Here is an 18761-nt window from a genome sequence, read left to right as displayed (position 1 = left end):
ATTGTGGACAGCATCAGTGATTTTAATAGTATATTTTGCTTTTGACACAACGCTTGTGTAGACAGGTGTCAGCTGTTAAGTAACTGAATGGCAGTGATCGGGTCCTATGGTGCGAAAATGTAAAATTATCTGTCGATATCTTGATTTAGAGGCAGTCTTATGCAAATGTATATACCTGTGTGACGTCACAGATCCCACAATATCCAAATGAGATGTTTTTGATGCTTGATAAAATAAATGCTATGTTTAATGAGGTGGATGTTTTAAGATAAGAAACTTGCAGGATGTTTTAATGGTACAAAGACCTATTATGTGTAAAAAAAAAAAAAAAAAAAAGTAGAAGCCTTTAATTAGTAAAGAAAATGAAGGTTTTATGACGAAGACAAAATGTCTTTGACACAACTAAAAAAAAATGATTACATAATTCTAAAACTTTCACTAGCTTTTAATTAATTTTCCTTCACAAATAACTAAAACCGAGGCTATTTTACAGCTTGAGTTTTCCGTCACTGCACTGCAGGACACTTGGTTATTTATTAATAGAGTCATGGCTAATAACTATGCAAACATCATTGCTTGTTTTAGCCCTTCATGCTGTGCTACATTTACTTATGTTGTTTTGAATGAGCCTGCACTTTTCCCTAAAATATTATAGTGTCCTCATTAACAGCTGCATGGCCATTTCATTAAAGGTGCCCTAGAACGTTCTTTCACAAGATGTAATATTTTTGTAATAAGGTGTCCCCTGAATGTGTCTGTGAAGTTTCAGCTCAAAATACCCCATAGATTTTTTTTTTATTCATTTTTTAACTGCCTATTTTGGGGCATCATTAACTATGCGCAGATTCAGGCTGCTGCCCCTTTAAATCTAAGGCCCTCCGAGCTCTCGACTATAATACAGTGCATTTACAAAGTTCACACAGCTAATATAACCCTCAAATGGATCTTTACAAAATGTTCGTCATGCATGCTGCATGCATGCTTCGGATCATGTGAGTAAAGTATTTATTTGGATGTTTAACATTTGATTCTGTATGAGTTTGAGGCTATGCTCCGTGGCTAAAGCTAACATTACACACTGTTGGAGAGATTTATAAAGAATGAAGATTGTGTTTATGAATTATACAGACTGCAAGTGTTTAAAAATGAAAATAGCGACGGCTCTCTTGTCTCTGTGAATACAGTAATAAACGATGGTAACTTTAACCACATTTAACAGTACATTAGCAACATGCTAACGAAACATTTAGAAAGACAATTTACAAATATCACTAAAAATATCATGTTATCATGGATCATGTCAGTTATTATTGCTCCATCTGCCATTTTTCGCTGTTGTTCTTGCTTGCTTACCTAGTCTGATGATTCGGCTGTGCTGTTCCAGATGTTAATACTGGCTTGTGTAATACCTTGAACATGGGCTGGTATATGCAAATATCGGGGGCGTAGATATTAATGATCCCGACTGTAACATAACAGTCGGTGTTATGTTGAGATTCGCCTGTTTTTCAGAGGTCTTTTAAACAAATGAGATTTACATAAGAAGGAGGAAGCAATGGAGTTTGAAGGCCAGAACACACCAAGCTGATGCCGACGATCTAGTGGCGACGAAAGCAGACTGCGGGGTTGGCTCACATCGGCAGCGTCTGTGTCCAAAGTTGCCCTGACACACCAAACCAACGCTAAACAGCCGACGGCCAAGTAGCACGTCAGTTCTGTGTCTGCGTGAGATGAAATGCCTTTCCGTACTAGCAGGTGGCAGTATTTGAACAGCCAATCAGAATGATCAGATGACCTGACGTTTCAAATCGGCCGAAAAAAAGCAGACGAGGAACAACTTCAGCCGACTGTGCGGAACACACTGAGAAAACTTAGTCGGCCGATGAAGAAAAACTGCCTGATGGCCAACCGTCGGCTTGGTGTGTTCCTGCCTTCAAACTCAATGTGTGTCTTTTCCATGTACTGAACTGTAGTTATTCAACTATGCCAAGGTAAATTCAATTTTTTATTCTAGGGCACCTTTAAGTTTCATTCCCAAATGTCTCTCTTTATTTATTTGGAACATGCTTGACTTTGTAATGGAATCTTATTTACGCGCAACTTTAAAATCATGTTGTTCATTAAATTCCGTACAGCTTTAGGGCATGCATGCTTCCTTTTTCAGCTGTCAATCACAGCATGTATGTCATGCATCAGTGCTTAGATACAGGTCTGTGATCCATCACAGCATAGAGCAAACTTGTTTTTCTTTTTTATCGTGGACACTGTGTGCATAAAATCTGGATTCTGAGGAAATGTAGATATTTTTAGGGCCCGAGCACCGATAGCATGATGACCCAATTGTGATTGCATGGCCAATTATTCTTCTTCTCTGAAATGAATCACATTTTTGAGGGCCTAAACATGCTTGAAAACTCATGAAACTTTGCCCACGTGTCAGAAGTGGTGAAAATTTAAGTGTGACGTGGGTTTCAGATTTAGGTGTGGCAAAATGACTCGATAGCAGCACCTAAAAAAATTTCAATTAAGCACCCTTCACGCTATGTTTCACGTATGAAGTTTGAAATTCGATAGACACATATAACACCCCAATACCTACAAAAAAAGTCCCTGGGAGCAAAATCTGAAAACCCAACAGGAAGGAAGTGAGATATTTTGAGTTTTCTCTGCAAAAACTGCAAAAAATTTGCCATTTCCAGACACAAATTCCTCCTAGAGCATTAATCAAATCAACATCATATTTGGTAAGTCTAATCTAAAGGCTTTTGCAACGTTAAATTGGGAAGATCTTGAGTTTTTGTTTGAACGACGTGTCTGTGGCGGCCTGATAAAGTCACCGTGCGTTCACACCGCCGCCGGCGAGAGCGTCAACAGTCGCCTTGGCCGCCCTGCCAACAACGCTGTACTGTTCGTTCAAACCGCCGCCGACGGGAGGGTCAAAGTAAATGACAAGTCGCGTCAACCAATCGGAAGCCTCTCAAGCGAGGACCTCTACATTCCAATTGGTTGCCGCCGAACCGCGTCATAGCTCATTACCATAAAGTTAACCTGATTTCAACTCTCCTCGACGCTCTCACCATCCAAGACGCGCCGCGCCGCTCTCGCCGGAGCTCGCCGCCGGCTCTCATTGAAAATGAATGACTAGCGTCACTTTGACGTTCTCGCCGCCGGCAGTGTGAACACACAGTCAGGCATACAATGTCCGATCTGCCCAAACTTCACAATTTATTAAAGTCCTGACCTGGAGACATCTACATGCCAATGTTCAGTTAGTCATAGCGCCACCTGGTGGCAACAGGAAATGGCATGCTTTGCACTGTAATTCACTCCCTGAAACACATTTCATTATGCCACAAAGTACCAAACATGCTAGAAATACATAGACTGGGTAAACCCAGCCTGATCTGCCGGCGATTTGATTTTGCCCAGCAACTCAGTCTGGAAACCCCTACATTCATTTCTACTGCTTCTGTTACACTTTTGCGGGAACCAATCACAGACTCGCTATTGGCGGGTATAACACGATGATGATAGAAAAGCGACGGCAAGCACGACCGTCAATCCAATTCCTTTTAACCTCTCGACGATGCTGAATGACTTCTTTAGTTTAGCAAACAAATCGCTCGAGGGGGTGTAAATACCACTCACTTTCATGTTTTTTTTTTTTTTTTTGCACAACCTGCAAAAATCGCTCGATGCCATTGCTGCTTCTGCAAACCGCTGATCAATGCTACAAACCAATACAAACTAAACCTGTCTGGAGTTTTCTCGTCGCTCTGCAAAGTACGTCACCCGGATCGTTGATCTGATTGGTTGAAGGACTATCCAATTGCCTCTTGTGCAGTAGAAAATACATACAGACTCCCCAGACCAATGTTCAGTTTTAAATTGAGCTTGGTCTGGTGATAGCCAGACAAAGAAACACATTAAATCAAGCAACACTTGGCTAGGTGCTAATGTATGCAATTAACACCATGAAAAAGGAAGTTATTGTAACTCGGGCATGACATACATTTGCCATGTCCAAATACCCACACTTGTGGTCTTTGCACTTGACCACTTGTCTACTTGCATGACGTATTTCCTGTATTTGGCTTAAGTGTTCAAGTAGGCGTGAAGATCACAAGTGGTGTATAGAACTTTTTGATTACCCGATGGGACACATTTATAGTGTTTCTAAAAAATGCAATTGTTTTAGAGTTTTTTTTTTTAATTATTATTTTCAATGCTTTGCATTTTAAAATAAACTTCTAAATGTTTGTTCAGTGGTCGCTATGTAACTAACAGAAGACAAAATATTAAAATTGTGGTGCTTCTAATTAAGTTATAAAAAGCAGTTGCAAATGTTGCACAAAATACACATAGCCTACTCATCTTTGCACCAATAAAATGTGCAACACTTTGTTTTACTACCAAATTATATATATCTAATTAATTTAACTTTGAATTTAACGTTTTCATTGACATCTCATGATTTCGGGGCACGTGAGTTCCTGAACATAATGCATGATGGGATACTCTTAGCCTCGAATACTGATCCGAAGCGGTATTTGAGATAGTGTGGGTTTAGTGTGCGTTAAGGGCATTGCACTTTTGGCTTTTTTAAGACACAGGGCAGTCTTGTGGACTTACTTCCTGTCGCGTGCAAGTGTGGGTATTTGGGCAAGGCAAATGTCCGATCTGCCCAAAACTTCACATGTTTGAGAAGAGTCCTGCCCTGAACACATCTACATGACAATATTCAGCTATAGTAATAGCGCCACCCACTGGCAACAGGAAGTTAAGTGTTTAACACTGTGATGCACTTCTAGCAACATACTAAAATATGCAATTGAGTACTAAACATGCTACAACCATTATAAAACATCCTAGCAACACTTAGCTGAGTGCTAAAGCATGCTATTATCGTCATGGAACAGGAAGTTGTTGTAACTCAAGCATACAATGTCCAATCTGCCTCAGACTTTACATGTTTGATAAGTGCCCTGGCCTGAAGACATCTACATGCCAGAAATTGAGTAGTATTGTGATATTTTGCTTGAGGATATTGTATCAATACACGGACGTGAAGTGTTGATGTTTTCAGGGCTCAGATTTCGGCTTGGGATTGCGAGTATTTTTCATAATTTTTATATAAGTTACGCACTTATAAAGTGGGAAATGATGATAATAATAATGGGAAATCTTCATTTCATATTGTAGTTTCACAGTGTGAGTAAATCCGAGCTATGCATTTCTCTCTCTCTCTCTCTCTCTCTCTCTCTCTCTCTCTCTCTCTCTCTCTCTCTCTCTCTCTCTCTCTCTCTCTCTCTCTCTCTCTCTCTCTCTCTCTCTCTCTCTCTCTCTCTCTCTCTCTCTCTCTCTCTCTCTCTCTCTCTCTCTCTCTCTCTCTCTCTCTCTCTCTCTCTCTCTCTCTCTCACTCTCACTGTTGCAGCTTGTGCGTTTTCGGCTATTTCTGAACATGGACCAGTCAATGAAGGCTAAATATCTGTGTTAATTCAAACCGCAAATGACAAAACACCACATCTGTACTGCTAGTCAGATGTGTGCTTTGACATTCACGCTATGTCGTAATTACCATAATTACGAGATTCCGACTAGTATGTCCTTGTAGAACTCGTAATTACAGCTTGTAAGAATTTTCCTACTTGTACCACCTGACTGCTGCAGATTAATTTTGGCTTTGATAGTGTTTGCATAGAAACACATAAATCTGGGTCTGAGGACATGCTCTGAGGACAGCTCTGAGTAGAACGTCACAGGTTCTCATCTCTAATTTATGGTAATTACGACATGCCTTGAGTGCAGCATAAATGACATGACTTAGTTCTACCTGCTGACGCCTGGTAGAATATAAAAAAAAAAACAATTGTACTGCGCATGTGTAAAACTCGTCATCCGCGGTTAGGCTGCACAATATGTAATTTTAGCACTGATATTGTGATGTGCACATCCGCGATAGTCACATCGCAGGATGTGCAATGTCAAGAATGGGGTTCGTAGTTATGCCTGTACAGACCAGACACCACAGTTCGAAACTCGTGTTTTGTCAACATCTTGGATTAATTGCAAAGTTTAACCGTCATAGAGTGAAAGTTTATCATTTGCCTGTGTTTTAGGTCTTGTCAGTTTAAACATTCATGCCATTTAAGCCATTCGAGCTCAAGAAGACGCAAAACAGAACTCAATTCAGAACTCGTGTGCTGTTTTCTGTGCGCACACACAGAGCCGTGCAGACGCACACGAAACAGAATTCGGTTTTATTTCTCGACTATTTGTGCTTGAACGGACACATACACACCCACACCAAATAATGTTAAAATACCCATCTCAGTGAGTGTCCTTGTAAACACAGTCACATATGGCTTACATGAATGTAAACAATTGAGAAAGAAAATTGATGCATATCATTGTATTGGATCCATGCATTAGCTCTTAAAGTGACAGTAGCATAATATACCCGCTGCTTTCTGTGTCATTAATGTTAATCAAACAACAAAATCATTTTTTTGTAGCTTTAACAAAGGTGAATTATATTTCATTTATATAGTGAAGACTATGCAATGTTATTTTTTTTTTTACATTTGATTATTCAGTTTCTGTACCTGAACATTGTTAGACTTGCCTGAAAAACATGAAGCGCTATTTATATCTTTGTTATACTGTATTTGTCTAATGCTAATGTAGTTTTTTTATTATCTTCTATGCAGATTTACTCCCCTTCAAAATCACCTCAATCATTCTAGAATGATTCTTTCCAAATAGAGCTATTCAAGTCATCTGGTGAAATTTTCATATCCCAATATATATCGCAGAAAAACAAATATCACAATGTCAGTTTTTTCCAGTATCGTGCAGCCCTAATCTGTGGTTGAGTATACATTGAAGGCTATGCAGACACGAAAGCAGAACACAGAAAATGAAGTATACCCAGGCTTTTAGACGCAAACTGTCTACATAATGTCATAATACAACATGTTTGACAAGAAAGACAGCAGCAGCAGTCAAACGTTTTTAATGTTATGAGAGGGTGAAAAGGGATGCTTAAAACAGCCTACAGGAAATACTCTTTTGAAATCAAATTGTATATACTGGGATTGTACATAAATTGTGACCATCAGGAAGCCGCTATCAATATGCGGGGTATTGAAATCGCTTTTGAATGTGCGGTTGCTTTTTACTTTTGCGATCAAATTTTCAAATTCACGATCACATGTTCTCTGTGTATAGGGAGCGGCTGTACGGACAACACATTTTATAAGATATTTGCCAATGATGCTCAGGATCTGTTGCACACCAAATCCTCTTGTCGGTCATCTCTCCTCACACTCACCACGTGATCAGTGAAATCTGACTCCTGCTGCGACTCTGCAGCTCGTGCTGTATGGAGAAGAGCAGACGCTTTCAGTTTATAGCTGTATCCACTGTCCAACTGAACTAAATGGTTTTTATTTCTATAAAAAATGCAAAACGACAGTGGCGCAGTGGCCAAGTAATGTAATCATTGTAGGGCCGAACACCGGTAACACCGACTACCGTAGCAAGCCTAATATGAAGATGTGAGAACTGAGAACTTCATCTTATTAGATAAGAACATATGTAGACAAAGTTTTGTGTTTGGGACATTTGAAAAAAGGTAATAAATCATAATATACTTCATGTTGTTGCAATACTCAGCATAACCTTTAAAATCACTATAATAATGTATCGTGGCTTAAGAATCGTGAAAATATCATATCGTGAGGCCTCTGGCGATCCCCATCCCTACTGTCCACTTGAGTTAGTTTGGCATTTTCCAATCTTTTGTTGTCCTTTAATGATGCAGAATGTTGTAATTGTGGCAGTTGCACAAGCTTTATGAAGCCACTAGGAAAACCACTGGATTTATTAAATCCAATTTAAGGACACTCACAATGACTTTCTAAGCCATTTAGTCAGAAGATGAGAATTGCACTGGTCACCGTTTGCATTACAAGTGGTTTGTGGTGGGACTAAAACATTATCAGCTGCAGCTGAACAGCTGTGAGATGCAAACTGTGCCTGAAACTACCCTGTTTGGACAATCTGAAAACTCATGTTCTAACCACTGAAACTGAAATGTTGACTCACAATCAGAAAGTTCGTTTGCAAGAACATCTGATAGGCTGACATTTTGACAGATTTTATTATAAATTCGTGGGAATGTCTTTCACTTGAGGGTAAATGCACCTTCCTTGTGTAGTTCTCATAAGTTTTGTATTGTTTTGGTGTCAATTTCTAGTGCGGGATTTTTTTATTTTTAATGCAATACTTGGCTTCATGACCTAAAAAAAAAAAAAAAGATGAAAAACATCTTTAGAAGTCATAATTAATTTGAATTTTTACCAAATTTATACAATTTAACTAAAAGTAGGCAACAAATTAATAAAACTTGACCATGAATTGTGTGTAGTGGGAACAATTTCTTATTTTCTGGCCACAATATCTATTTTTTCCCCTGTAATTTCTGGTCGGATCATTTACATTTCATTCTGGCATCTGCATAAGGGACTTTCTGATTCATTCTCCAGAATGTTTTTCTTTTAACTGAAAGGCAGATGTTGTCATGCTTGATGCTTTGTCTTTGCCTAATTTTTCCTCTTCAGTCATGATCTTGATTTCAAGGTTTCAATAGCTGCACTGCAGCTAAATATGTTGCACCTTCTAAGTTCTCCTATTCTTGCTTACAGGTTCAGAAATCATGATTTCTATGAACTATGACGTGATGTTTGTTCAAGTTATTTTGCCTATAATAAGAAGGCCGTGCTAGGCAGTATTCTATTTTTCCTCTCTCTTTTTCACTTCCCGGCTAAAACAGGAAACATTTGCACTAATGCAACAAAATGAAGCACAAATGATGTGCATTAGGCATGTAATTCATACTTTATCCTAGGTATTTTACCATTCCTTTGTAGCCACAGAGAATGGCTACATAACTAGTGTTTTCTTGCAAGGTCGTCTTCGTCAATGGTAGTGCAAACTAAATTCAGTCAACATTCACAATTACAACTTATTATTATAATCGATACCAATTTGCTTCCACCGTAATTCTGTAATCAACATGCCCCCAAGTCATTTCCCACCAGTAATTACGACTTTATGGTTCATGTGCATTCAAGTCGCAAATACGATCATTATGACAACGCGCCACAAATCCTTTTCAGTTCGCACAGAGTGACAAATGCATTCTGCAACCAAACTCACCCACAAATTATTCAGGTAGTGACAGTATGTATAGAATGTACAAAACCAAACTAAGCGACTAGTTGTAAATGTTGTGATTTAAAGTACATCGTAATGTGCGTTAACAGATCACAGTACCCCTGCCAACTCTCTCTGATCAGTACCGTTTTTCCTTTAATCATCAAAAATGTTCAGCTTCAATTGGTGCCATCCATTAATAGAGTTTGTACCGAAATTTCTGTAGTCATTGCTGATGTGACTACAAATTAAATCTGTTTAAATATACAGTACCGTTTAAAGGTTTGGGGCCAGTAAGATTTTTATTTTTTATTTTTTATTATTATTATTTATAGTGCAACAGTTTTCAACATTGGTACTAATAAGTTTGTTTCTTAAGCAGCAAATCATCATATTAGACTGGTTTCTGAAGAATAATGTGACCTATGAAGTCTAGATTAATGATGCTGAAAATGCAGCTTTGATCACAGGAATAAATTACATTTCAAAATGTATTCAAATAAACAGTTAAAATTGCCTCTGGTTCAATTATTCAAGTCTAATAAACATTCAGTAGTAAAATAGGAAACAAAGAAATTAAATTGACTTATGAAAAGACTTTTGACATGCCAGTCATGGTCATTTCCTGAGTTAAAGCAGTTCTTCTTTTATGTTCCACAGAAGTAAGGGTGCTTTCACACTTGGTTCGATTGCCTGGACCGAACCCGAGTTTGATTGCTCCCCCCTCCCCCTAACCCCACTGGACTGTTCACACATTATATTATTGGGGTCTGACCCATGGTTCATTTGCGTCATCAAACCAGCAGCTGTTTACTCCGTTGCTTAGTAACAACGGCGCAGGAGAAGGCGGCAAAATGCATAACGTTGCTCTCCTCACTTTTATATTTTTGTTTTTTAACCGTTGGTTTTGTTCATAACGACACTTGCGTCTATCTGTCGCGAATGTAGAATGCTGAAGGCGAGCAGAAAGTGAGTGAAACACTCAAACACACTTTATCAAATAATACAGTATTGATAGCGGTACAGTTCCGCAATTTGGTATGTACCGGAGTTCACTTGAACCACACCCCAGACCACCCTTTTTAAGTGGACTCGACTCGGGTACGGTTCGCGGGTGAGTTCAGAAGACATCATCCAAACATACTGAACTCTGACGTCAATCAAACCCGGGTGTGCTCCAAAATTGCTAATGTGAAAGCACCCTTAGTCATGCAGTTTTCCAATGACATGAGGGTGAGAAAATGATGACAGAATTGTTTGGTGAACTGTCCCTTTAAAGTGATCACATGACCTTACTTATTTGCGGTTTAAGCATAATCATTCTAATATCATGCATGTAAAAACACTGTTTAATGCAGAAATTAAGATGTGTGTATCACAGTGCTGATGATAATGTATTGCGTTGCAAAACCTTCATATTCCCTCTGAAGATTGTATTCTTTCTGGCTTTTTTTTTGTTGATGCATTTAATAAGAAAAATTCTAATTATGACATTCTTAAGAGGTATTTTAATCCCTTACCATGAAATGTCAACTCTTGTTCAAAACAAAATCAGAAAGGCCACAGAAACTTTGGAAGTTCCTCGGTCTCCCACACACCAAATTGGATTTTCCCTCGTAGCCTCACCGTTGTAATCAAATTTTTTACTTTTTATGTCATATTTGAATTAAAGGGGACCGACCTATTATGCAAATTTCACTTTTACATGGTGTTTGAACATAAGTGTGTGTCGGCAGTCTGAGTCATTTGCATGTTCTACTCAATGTGACATCACAGTGGAACAGGCCTCGCCCACAACTGGTGACTGGATCTGACCTACTAGCTTAGATCTTCCCTGAGTGAGTTGTACACAGTCCGTCATGTTTATCTCCTCGCTAGAGCAGCTAGTCAAAACACAAGAATATCTCGGCTACTCAGCTACATGATAAACAATCTAAATGTTCTGTTGTTGGCTGTATCAGTGAACATAGAATGCTTTCTTCTTTTCTACTGTGCCACTATTCAATTGCTTTTCTATGTAAACACGATAGATTGATGTGTTTGACTGATGCGAGCACAGGAAACAATGTTCTAAAACGCAGAAGAAATTTAACTAAAAAAAAAAAACTCATCTTGACACCTTGCATTTTCCACTTCCCATTTTTTGGTCTCAAATGGGAGAAAAAATGCAATGTCCATCTAGCACATTTAATGTTTATTATTATGATTTATTAATTATTAGTAATTTATTAGTATTAGTTTTATTTAGTATTTAGGGACCAGGATATTATAGCGACTTCTTTTATAGCGGTCTCTTTTCACTTGGGCAAGTAAGCACCCAGAACACCCCAGCAACACTCAAAAAAAAAAAAAAAATATAGTGACACTCATCCAGTTTCTTTCTCAACTGTTTAAGTTCACTTAAAGGATTAGTTCACTTCTGAATGAAAATTTCCTGATAATTTACTCACCCCCATGTCATCCAAGATGTCTTTCTTTCTTCAGCCGAAAAGAAATTAAGATTTTTGAGGAAAACACTCCAGGATTCTTCTCCATATAGTGGACTTCAGTGGGGTTCACCGGGCGGAAGGTCCAAATTGCAGCTTCAAAGGGCTCTACACGATCTTAGACGAAGAATAAGGGTCTTATCTAGCAAAACGATCGGTCATTTTCTAAAAAAAAAAAAAAAAACATTGTTTTTTAACCACAAATGCTTGTCTTGCACTGCTCTGTGATCTGCACGCATGACATAATCATGTTACAAAGGTCATGCGTGACATAGGCGGAAGTACCTTACAGTGTCTACAAAGCGAATGTGACAAGATTAAGCCAACTGCCCGTTACAAAAAAAAAAAGGTAAAGCAGCAATATCGGACGATTTTGAAGTTGGAGGAGAAAATTAGAAGTTTTTCGCCCTACCGGGGTACTTCCACCTACGTCACGCCAACATAATGCGGAATTTTGTGTGTATATGTTCAAAGTGCAAGAAGACGCGATTGAGGAGTCAATAATGTTTTTGTTTGTGTTTAAAATGTTGATCTCTGTATACACACTGAAATCAGCGTGCGAGTACTGAATTTAGTTCTTTTTAGCCTCTTCTTGCGTTTTGAATGGTTTAAAATTGTTTGAATGTTGAAATTGACAAGACTAATGCAAATGATAAACTTTCACTCTACGATGGTTAAACTGTGCAACTAATCAGTGAATTACATGTGTGCCAAACCGAGGGGCCATACAAAACAACTACGATCTACAACACATTAATAATGTCATGATTTTTGAGTGCACAAATCTTTCATTTATGTATCACTGACAAATATGCATCACATTAAGTTTTAGTTTCTGTTTAATCTGTGTAATCCAAATTGCATTTAGGCTTAAATATTTTAGCTCATAGCGACAGTCACACAACTTCCTACAATGCACTTACTTTGTTTTTCTTCAGAAAAATCTTGTTTGTCATTGTTAACTTCCCCTAGAAATTTCCAGCTGTTTCCCCTGTAGGCATGGATGATAAACAGTACTATGCACGAAAATTGGTTTTTGTATGTAATGGTGACCAGGTTCAAATGAAAGAGTGTTATAGTCTTATCTATGAAGTCATTCCCTCCTCCCCCACACTTCCTGCTGACGAAACGCCATCGGTTTGTCATTTTCAGGTACTACCAACTCGCAGTGAGAGCTCCTTTTTGTGCTCTCAGAAAAGGTTGGAGGTGTTCGCCACGTAATCACTTGAAACAATTACAGTTCCCGTGAATGTGAAGGGCCATCATTTGACACCCCTCCCCCCACCCCCCCAAAAAATCTTCTTGTTACACCTCCTAATAGGAAGCCATCACCTCCAGTGTCTGACCTTTTGCCCCTCCAAGAACAGATTTGCACCCTTAGGCCGTGCTCCACTGTTGGCGTCATCCGCTCTCTTGCTGAGAAGAAGAATTAGACCGTGGAAAGCACTCAAACTGTTGCGCTCAGAGAGAGTGAGTGCTGACTACCACCTTCTTGTCATCTTGCCAACCACCCACCCCCGCTGTGGCCTCCCTCTTATTATGGTGTTGCGGTTTCAAAATAGCAGGTTTACAACAGAAAAGAAACAGTATATTTTTCTTTTCTTAGTCAACAGTTGTGCACTGGAATTACCTGTTAAATCATCGGGGCTTCAAATATGTTCAAGTGTTGTAGCAATCGCAGAATTTCACTAGTCCCAATACCAGATGCTTGATGCCAATTTTGATATCTAAAGAATTATATGCACCCTACCATTAAAAAAAGTTAGTTTCTTTAAAAAAAACAAACTTTTATTCAACATTAAATTAATCAAAAGTGACAGTAAAGACCTTTTTATATTGTTAAAAAAGATTTCTATTTAAAAAAAAAATGCTGTTCTTTTGAACTTTCTCTTCATTAGAGAATTCTGAAAAAATGTATCACGTTTTTACACAATATGAAGCAGCACAACTGTTTTCAACGTTGATCAAATCAGCCATTGCAGGAATTTATTAAATTTTGAAACATATTAAAATATAAAACTAAATTGTATTTTACATTGTAATATCTCACAATATCAATGTTTTTACAGTATTTTTTACAGTATTTTTGACACCTTGAACATTCATTAATACAGTTTATTCACAAAAAAAATGGTAATAAAATATGACAAGATCTCCGAGTTAAACTGTCAGAAACCATTAATCTTAATTATGTCAGAAACACTTAAGGAAAACATGGTCAGGTCAAAGTGTCTGAATAATTTTTGGTTCCAAATTTTTATCAGTCTTACTGGTGGTCCACTGTATGAATAATTTTGGGGTATAATATGTTTACTTTTTTTGCTATCCTCACTTACATAATTGAACTATAGTGTCCTGCACCCACTAGTAAAATATATAAAAAATGTCTGAATAATAATGATAATAATATTTAACACTTATTAAAAAATATTTAAAAAATTAATAATTAACAAGTATTTAAATTATTGAATTTTACAGTTTTAAATACATTTTTAAAATAATTACATTTTTATAAGCAATGAAAAAACTGAATAAAGAAATAAAGTAATTTATAATAAATACATTTTCAAATATTTATGTATTTTTAAATGCAAATAAACTATTTTTACTAATGAAAAGTAAATATAATAATACTGAAATGAAATAATAAAGGTTTTTTTAATTATTATTATTATTATAATTTTTTTTTTTTTAAATCTCTAGCTATGCAATATTTTTTGATGAAAATTTGTACATTTACCTGTACAAGACTGTCCACCACAATACTAGATTTATGAGTGCGTTTGCCAGAATTGCTGTGTACTTGCTTAGGTGTTTTGAGTGGTTGTTAGCACATTGCTACATAATTACTATATTGTCATGAGTGGTTGCTTACTGACTCAAGTCAAAAGAGCTCACCCCCAAGTTTCTATGATATTCCTCACTCTAGGTATGACTCTGGTCCCTCCTTCAGTTGAAGTCGGTGGGATTGTCTGTCCTATTTAACATCTGCCAGGCAAGTCCTGGAAGTCTGATTGATAATGGCAAACCTCTCTTAATGTTCTAAGATCAATTCATACCAAATGTGGTGTGGCATGATGACTCCAACACCTTATTGAAGCATTGACTTGGAAAGGAAGTACCAAACGTGGTGCACAAAGCACAACTGAATTAAACCTGTAACACTGTTAATACACAGTGTTAAGACGCAGGTGCTTCATTTGCCCATCTTCCTAAAGCCTGTGTCTGCTGAAAAGCGGTTTGTTAAGTCTTTGTAGGATTCGTCTTATTGAACATCACCCCTATGTATGGGTTTAAGTAGGGGACTAGCTAACGGATTAGGCTGATCGCTGCGGCCGACGAGAACGCATGCGCTAGATACTAATGAGCTTCAAGGACACATGTCATTTCCTCCTTATTACCTTCTGCTTGTGACTCATTGCGGGTCTGATACATAGGAGAGAGAGCGTGCGCCTCACACCAGGCTGTACTCCATACTACGAGTTGATTAGTCCATTTGAATTCGTTTTGGAGTGCATGCATGCGGACGTGGCAGGGAACAAATGGCACATTTTCATTCCACTGCTGCTTTGCACCCAGACAGGTCAAAGAGTCCCTGAATACAATGAATGAAGCTTAAAATAGTTCATATTTTCTCTTACGCACAATTCTAAAATAAGAAAGAAGTGGTGAGAAGCATTGTGTTTGACGTCCCACTCTACGCTCGAAACCATGACTGACCCTGAAGAGACAGTACAGTTTTCTGAACTGCCTGACTAAATCTAAAGTACAAGGCCACTGATTTATTCAATGGAAATACTTAGTCTTTGTTATTGTACTTCCCCCGTAAAGTCATGTATGTTTAAACTTAACAGAGAATTAAAAGTCAAGCCTAAAGGATGTCCATACCACTGTGGGTGTAAGGTTAAAAATGACCTCATGAGCAAAAGTAGAAATTATTCTTAAATGCTAATCAGATGCTTGTGTTTAGAGTCATTTAAGTGGCTCACCAACTTTATATAGCACTTTTTTAAACTGGTGTTTACAGAGTTCTTTATAGGGAACATTACTTAAACTACTGTTCCAAAGTTTGGGGTACGAGTGTGTTAAATTGATCAAAAGTCACAGTAAATGTATTTACCTTGTTACAAAAAAGCTTCAGATAAGTGCTTTTCTTCTTTCTGTTCAACAGAGAATCCAAAAAAATGGATCATGGTTTCCACAAAAAAAAAATATTATTAATAATAATATAATGTGACACTGAACATTGGAGTAATGGCTGCTGAAAATTCGGCTTCTCCATCACTGGAATAAATAATATTTTAAAATATATTAAAACCAAAAAAAGATATTTTAAATTGGAATAAAATTTCACAGTATTAATGTTTTTACTATATTTATCATTAAATAATTGCAGCCTTAGTGAGTGATACTTTTCTCTATTAAAATTTTTTTACTGACTATTTTTTGAAGGTAAATTGCATGTAAAGTGCCATATACTGTATCACAAACAGTGCAAGAAAAGTTTGGTGCTGAAGGTTAGGGGTAATGTATTTAAAAAAAAATAAATAAACAAAATCTGTCACTAATCAAACAGAATGGAGGTTTTACAAACTAAAATGTGTTCTGTAGTAGTATAGCTTTCCATAAAACATATGTTGTCAAAATCAAGCTAAAATCTCATACGTAAATTTCCAAGTTTGGCTGAAATTATTTCATAATTGTGATATTTGAAATATACATGTAACATGCATGCAGTCGGCATTGTGGCGATTCTGAACGAATGTTTTTTTTTTTGTTTGTTTTTTTTTTTAATAGCAAAATTGAATTATTGATTAAATCCTTTGTGGTTTCAGGAGCAAGCAGTGCCTCTCCTGTAGTGTGGATGAGGGAGTCATGGCTGAACACACCTCCCCACTGGAGTCCGGCCAGTTGCTCAGCCCAGACATCCCAATGCTCACCTCCCCGCCACCCCCTCCCCACCCGCCCAACATCGTCAACGGAGATGTACCACAACAGGTAGGATAAGTCAGCAGTGGATTTTCACCCTCAAGTCCTTAAGCTATGTTATGCAGAAAAAGCAATTTTCTACCCAGCAAACTGCTGAAGTTGTGATGAAATAATTTCTCATGACAGAATTGCTTATATGGTTCTGCTAAACCCTGGTCTGTCTGTTGATATGATAATATATGAGAATGAGTGGGCGATATAAGTAATGTTAATGTATAATTATGTAATTTCTATTTTTATATATATTTTAGTAAATATTTTCCTACTTTATTTATTAGCAATACTAACAACACTTATATTTTGTGTTAAATATTTTAAAACATGCAAAGTGGCATGCTGGTACTTTGTGCCCTGAGCATTATGAAGTCGTGACAAACAAACCAGTCTTGAAACAACAATGTTTTGCAACAATGTTGCTATATTTGATGGCAAAAGAATACACACACCTCTTTGCATCAAGAAACAAAGTAACTATCCAAATAAATATAATCCAAAATAAATACAGCATTAGGGCAGTATCGGCAAAACCAGATTGAGCGGTTCAGAAGGAGAAGAGGTATGACTAGTATAAAAAGCTTATTTTTAGTTTCCACAGCATCTCAGTATCGGACGTGAGTAAAATAATAATAAAGCAGGCTACAAGATGGAGTATAATTCAAACAGATTTATTAAGTAACTCCCGACCAAACGGCATAGCACTTCTCTTTTCAAGTTTCCTGTCATTAGCTCCTACTGTTACTTAATATTACATGCATTCCCCTCATTAGTTCCTAATATTACCTTATCAACTAGTAAGTATCACCAAACAAAATAAAAAGACAAAGTATGAAATATAAATAAGCTAATTAAATGCACAATATTTAGTTTTTATAATAATTTCATAAATAAAATTAAGTTACTAATAATAGAATGCACAAATAAATAGGTAATAATAGTAATAATAAATAGTAATAATAATTTCATAAATAAAATTAAGTTACTTATAATAGAATGCAGAAATAAATAGCTACTAATAATAGTAATAATAAAAACTGCAATAAATAAATACACAACTATAACACTAGGTTTTCTAAATGATGAGGGAACTGCAGAAGATTCAAAGGAGAAGAGTTAAAGGATTAGTTCACTTTCAAATAAAATTTTCCTGATAATTTACTCACCCCCATGTCATCCAAGATGTTCATGTCTTTCTTTCTTCAGTTGAAATGAAATTAAGGTTTTTGATGAAAACATTCCAGGATTATTCTCCTTATAGTGGACTTCAATGGCCTCCAGACGGTTGAAGGTCAAAATTACAGTTTCAGTGCAGCTTCAAAGGGCTTTAAACGATACCAGACGAGGAATAAGGGACCGAAACGATCGGTCATTTTTGAAAAAAAACCACAACTGTATATGCTTTATAAACACAAATGATCGCCTTGCATGTGCTTCCGCTTCCCGCATTCTTCAAAAAGTTTACGCTGTATGTCCTACGCCTTCCCTATTCTACTTACGGGGAAAAAAAAAAAAACGGAACTGGCGCCGGGTTCGTAGAAATAGCTAAGTATTACCAAAATCCTTTAAGACAAGTAATTTCACTCAGAGGCCATCTTTGAAACGCCTCTTGGGCATTCAAGTGCAGCTCCTATCTCTTTGAATGGGGAAACATCAAATTCTCCAAAGCTGTTTGCCAAGCTTTTGATTAAATTTCATATTTGAAATCACCAATGAAATCTGACAGTAACTGTCTCATAAACTTTGTTTGTAAATTCTCGAATCATGACAAAAAACGGTAATTATTCAGGCTGGATCAAGCTAATGCACGTGCGCAGTCCTAAATGCGCGTCTCTTGTGCCTCATTTCGGAGGCGCGCATCTGACTGTTTCTATAGGTACCGGAGCTTCTAACGACCGCTGCTGACGCGATATTTAGAAGGCGGGACTTATTCAATATTGCGCGTTGCACTTTCTCCCAATCAAAACAATACGAGTGACGGGTCTTGTGTTATTCTATAGCAAAGTCCCTTTAAGACAAGTCATTTCACTCGGCGGCCATCTTTGAAACGCCTCTCGGGCATCCTGGGCATC

General features: G+C 37.3%; 1 protein-coding gene across 3 annotated transcripts in view; it reads left to right on the top strand.

The window, feature by feature from the left end:
* The window catches only part of fndc3a (fibronectin type III domain containing 3A), a 98520-nt gene that overhangs the window by 3260 nt on the left and 76499 nt on the right, over positions 1-18761 (top strand). For all 3 annotated transcript variants that reach the window (XM_048162013.1, XM_048162016.1, XM_048162014.1), the window contains exon 2: positions 16542-16704. In XM_048162013.1, the coding sequence (XP_048017970.1) occupies positions 16582-16704 (123 nt within the window). In that variant the 5' untranslated portion in view covers positions 16542-16581. The remainder of the gene's footprint in view (positions 1-16541; positions 16705-18761) is intronic.

This window comes from Megalobrama amblycephala, linkage group LG16 (genome assembly GCF_018812025.1).
Source record: "Megalobrama amblycephala isolate DHTTF-2021 linkage group LG16, ASM1881202v1, whole genome shotgun sequence".
NCBI classification, from domain to species: Eukaryota; Metazoa; Chordata; class Actinopteri; order Cypriniformes; family Xenocyprididae; genus Megalobrama; species Megalobrama amblycephala.
The sequence above is the reverse complement of the archived record's forward strand: the minus strand, read 5'-3'. Positions and strand labels throughout refer to the sequence as shown.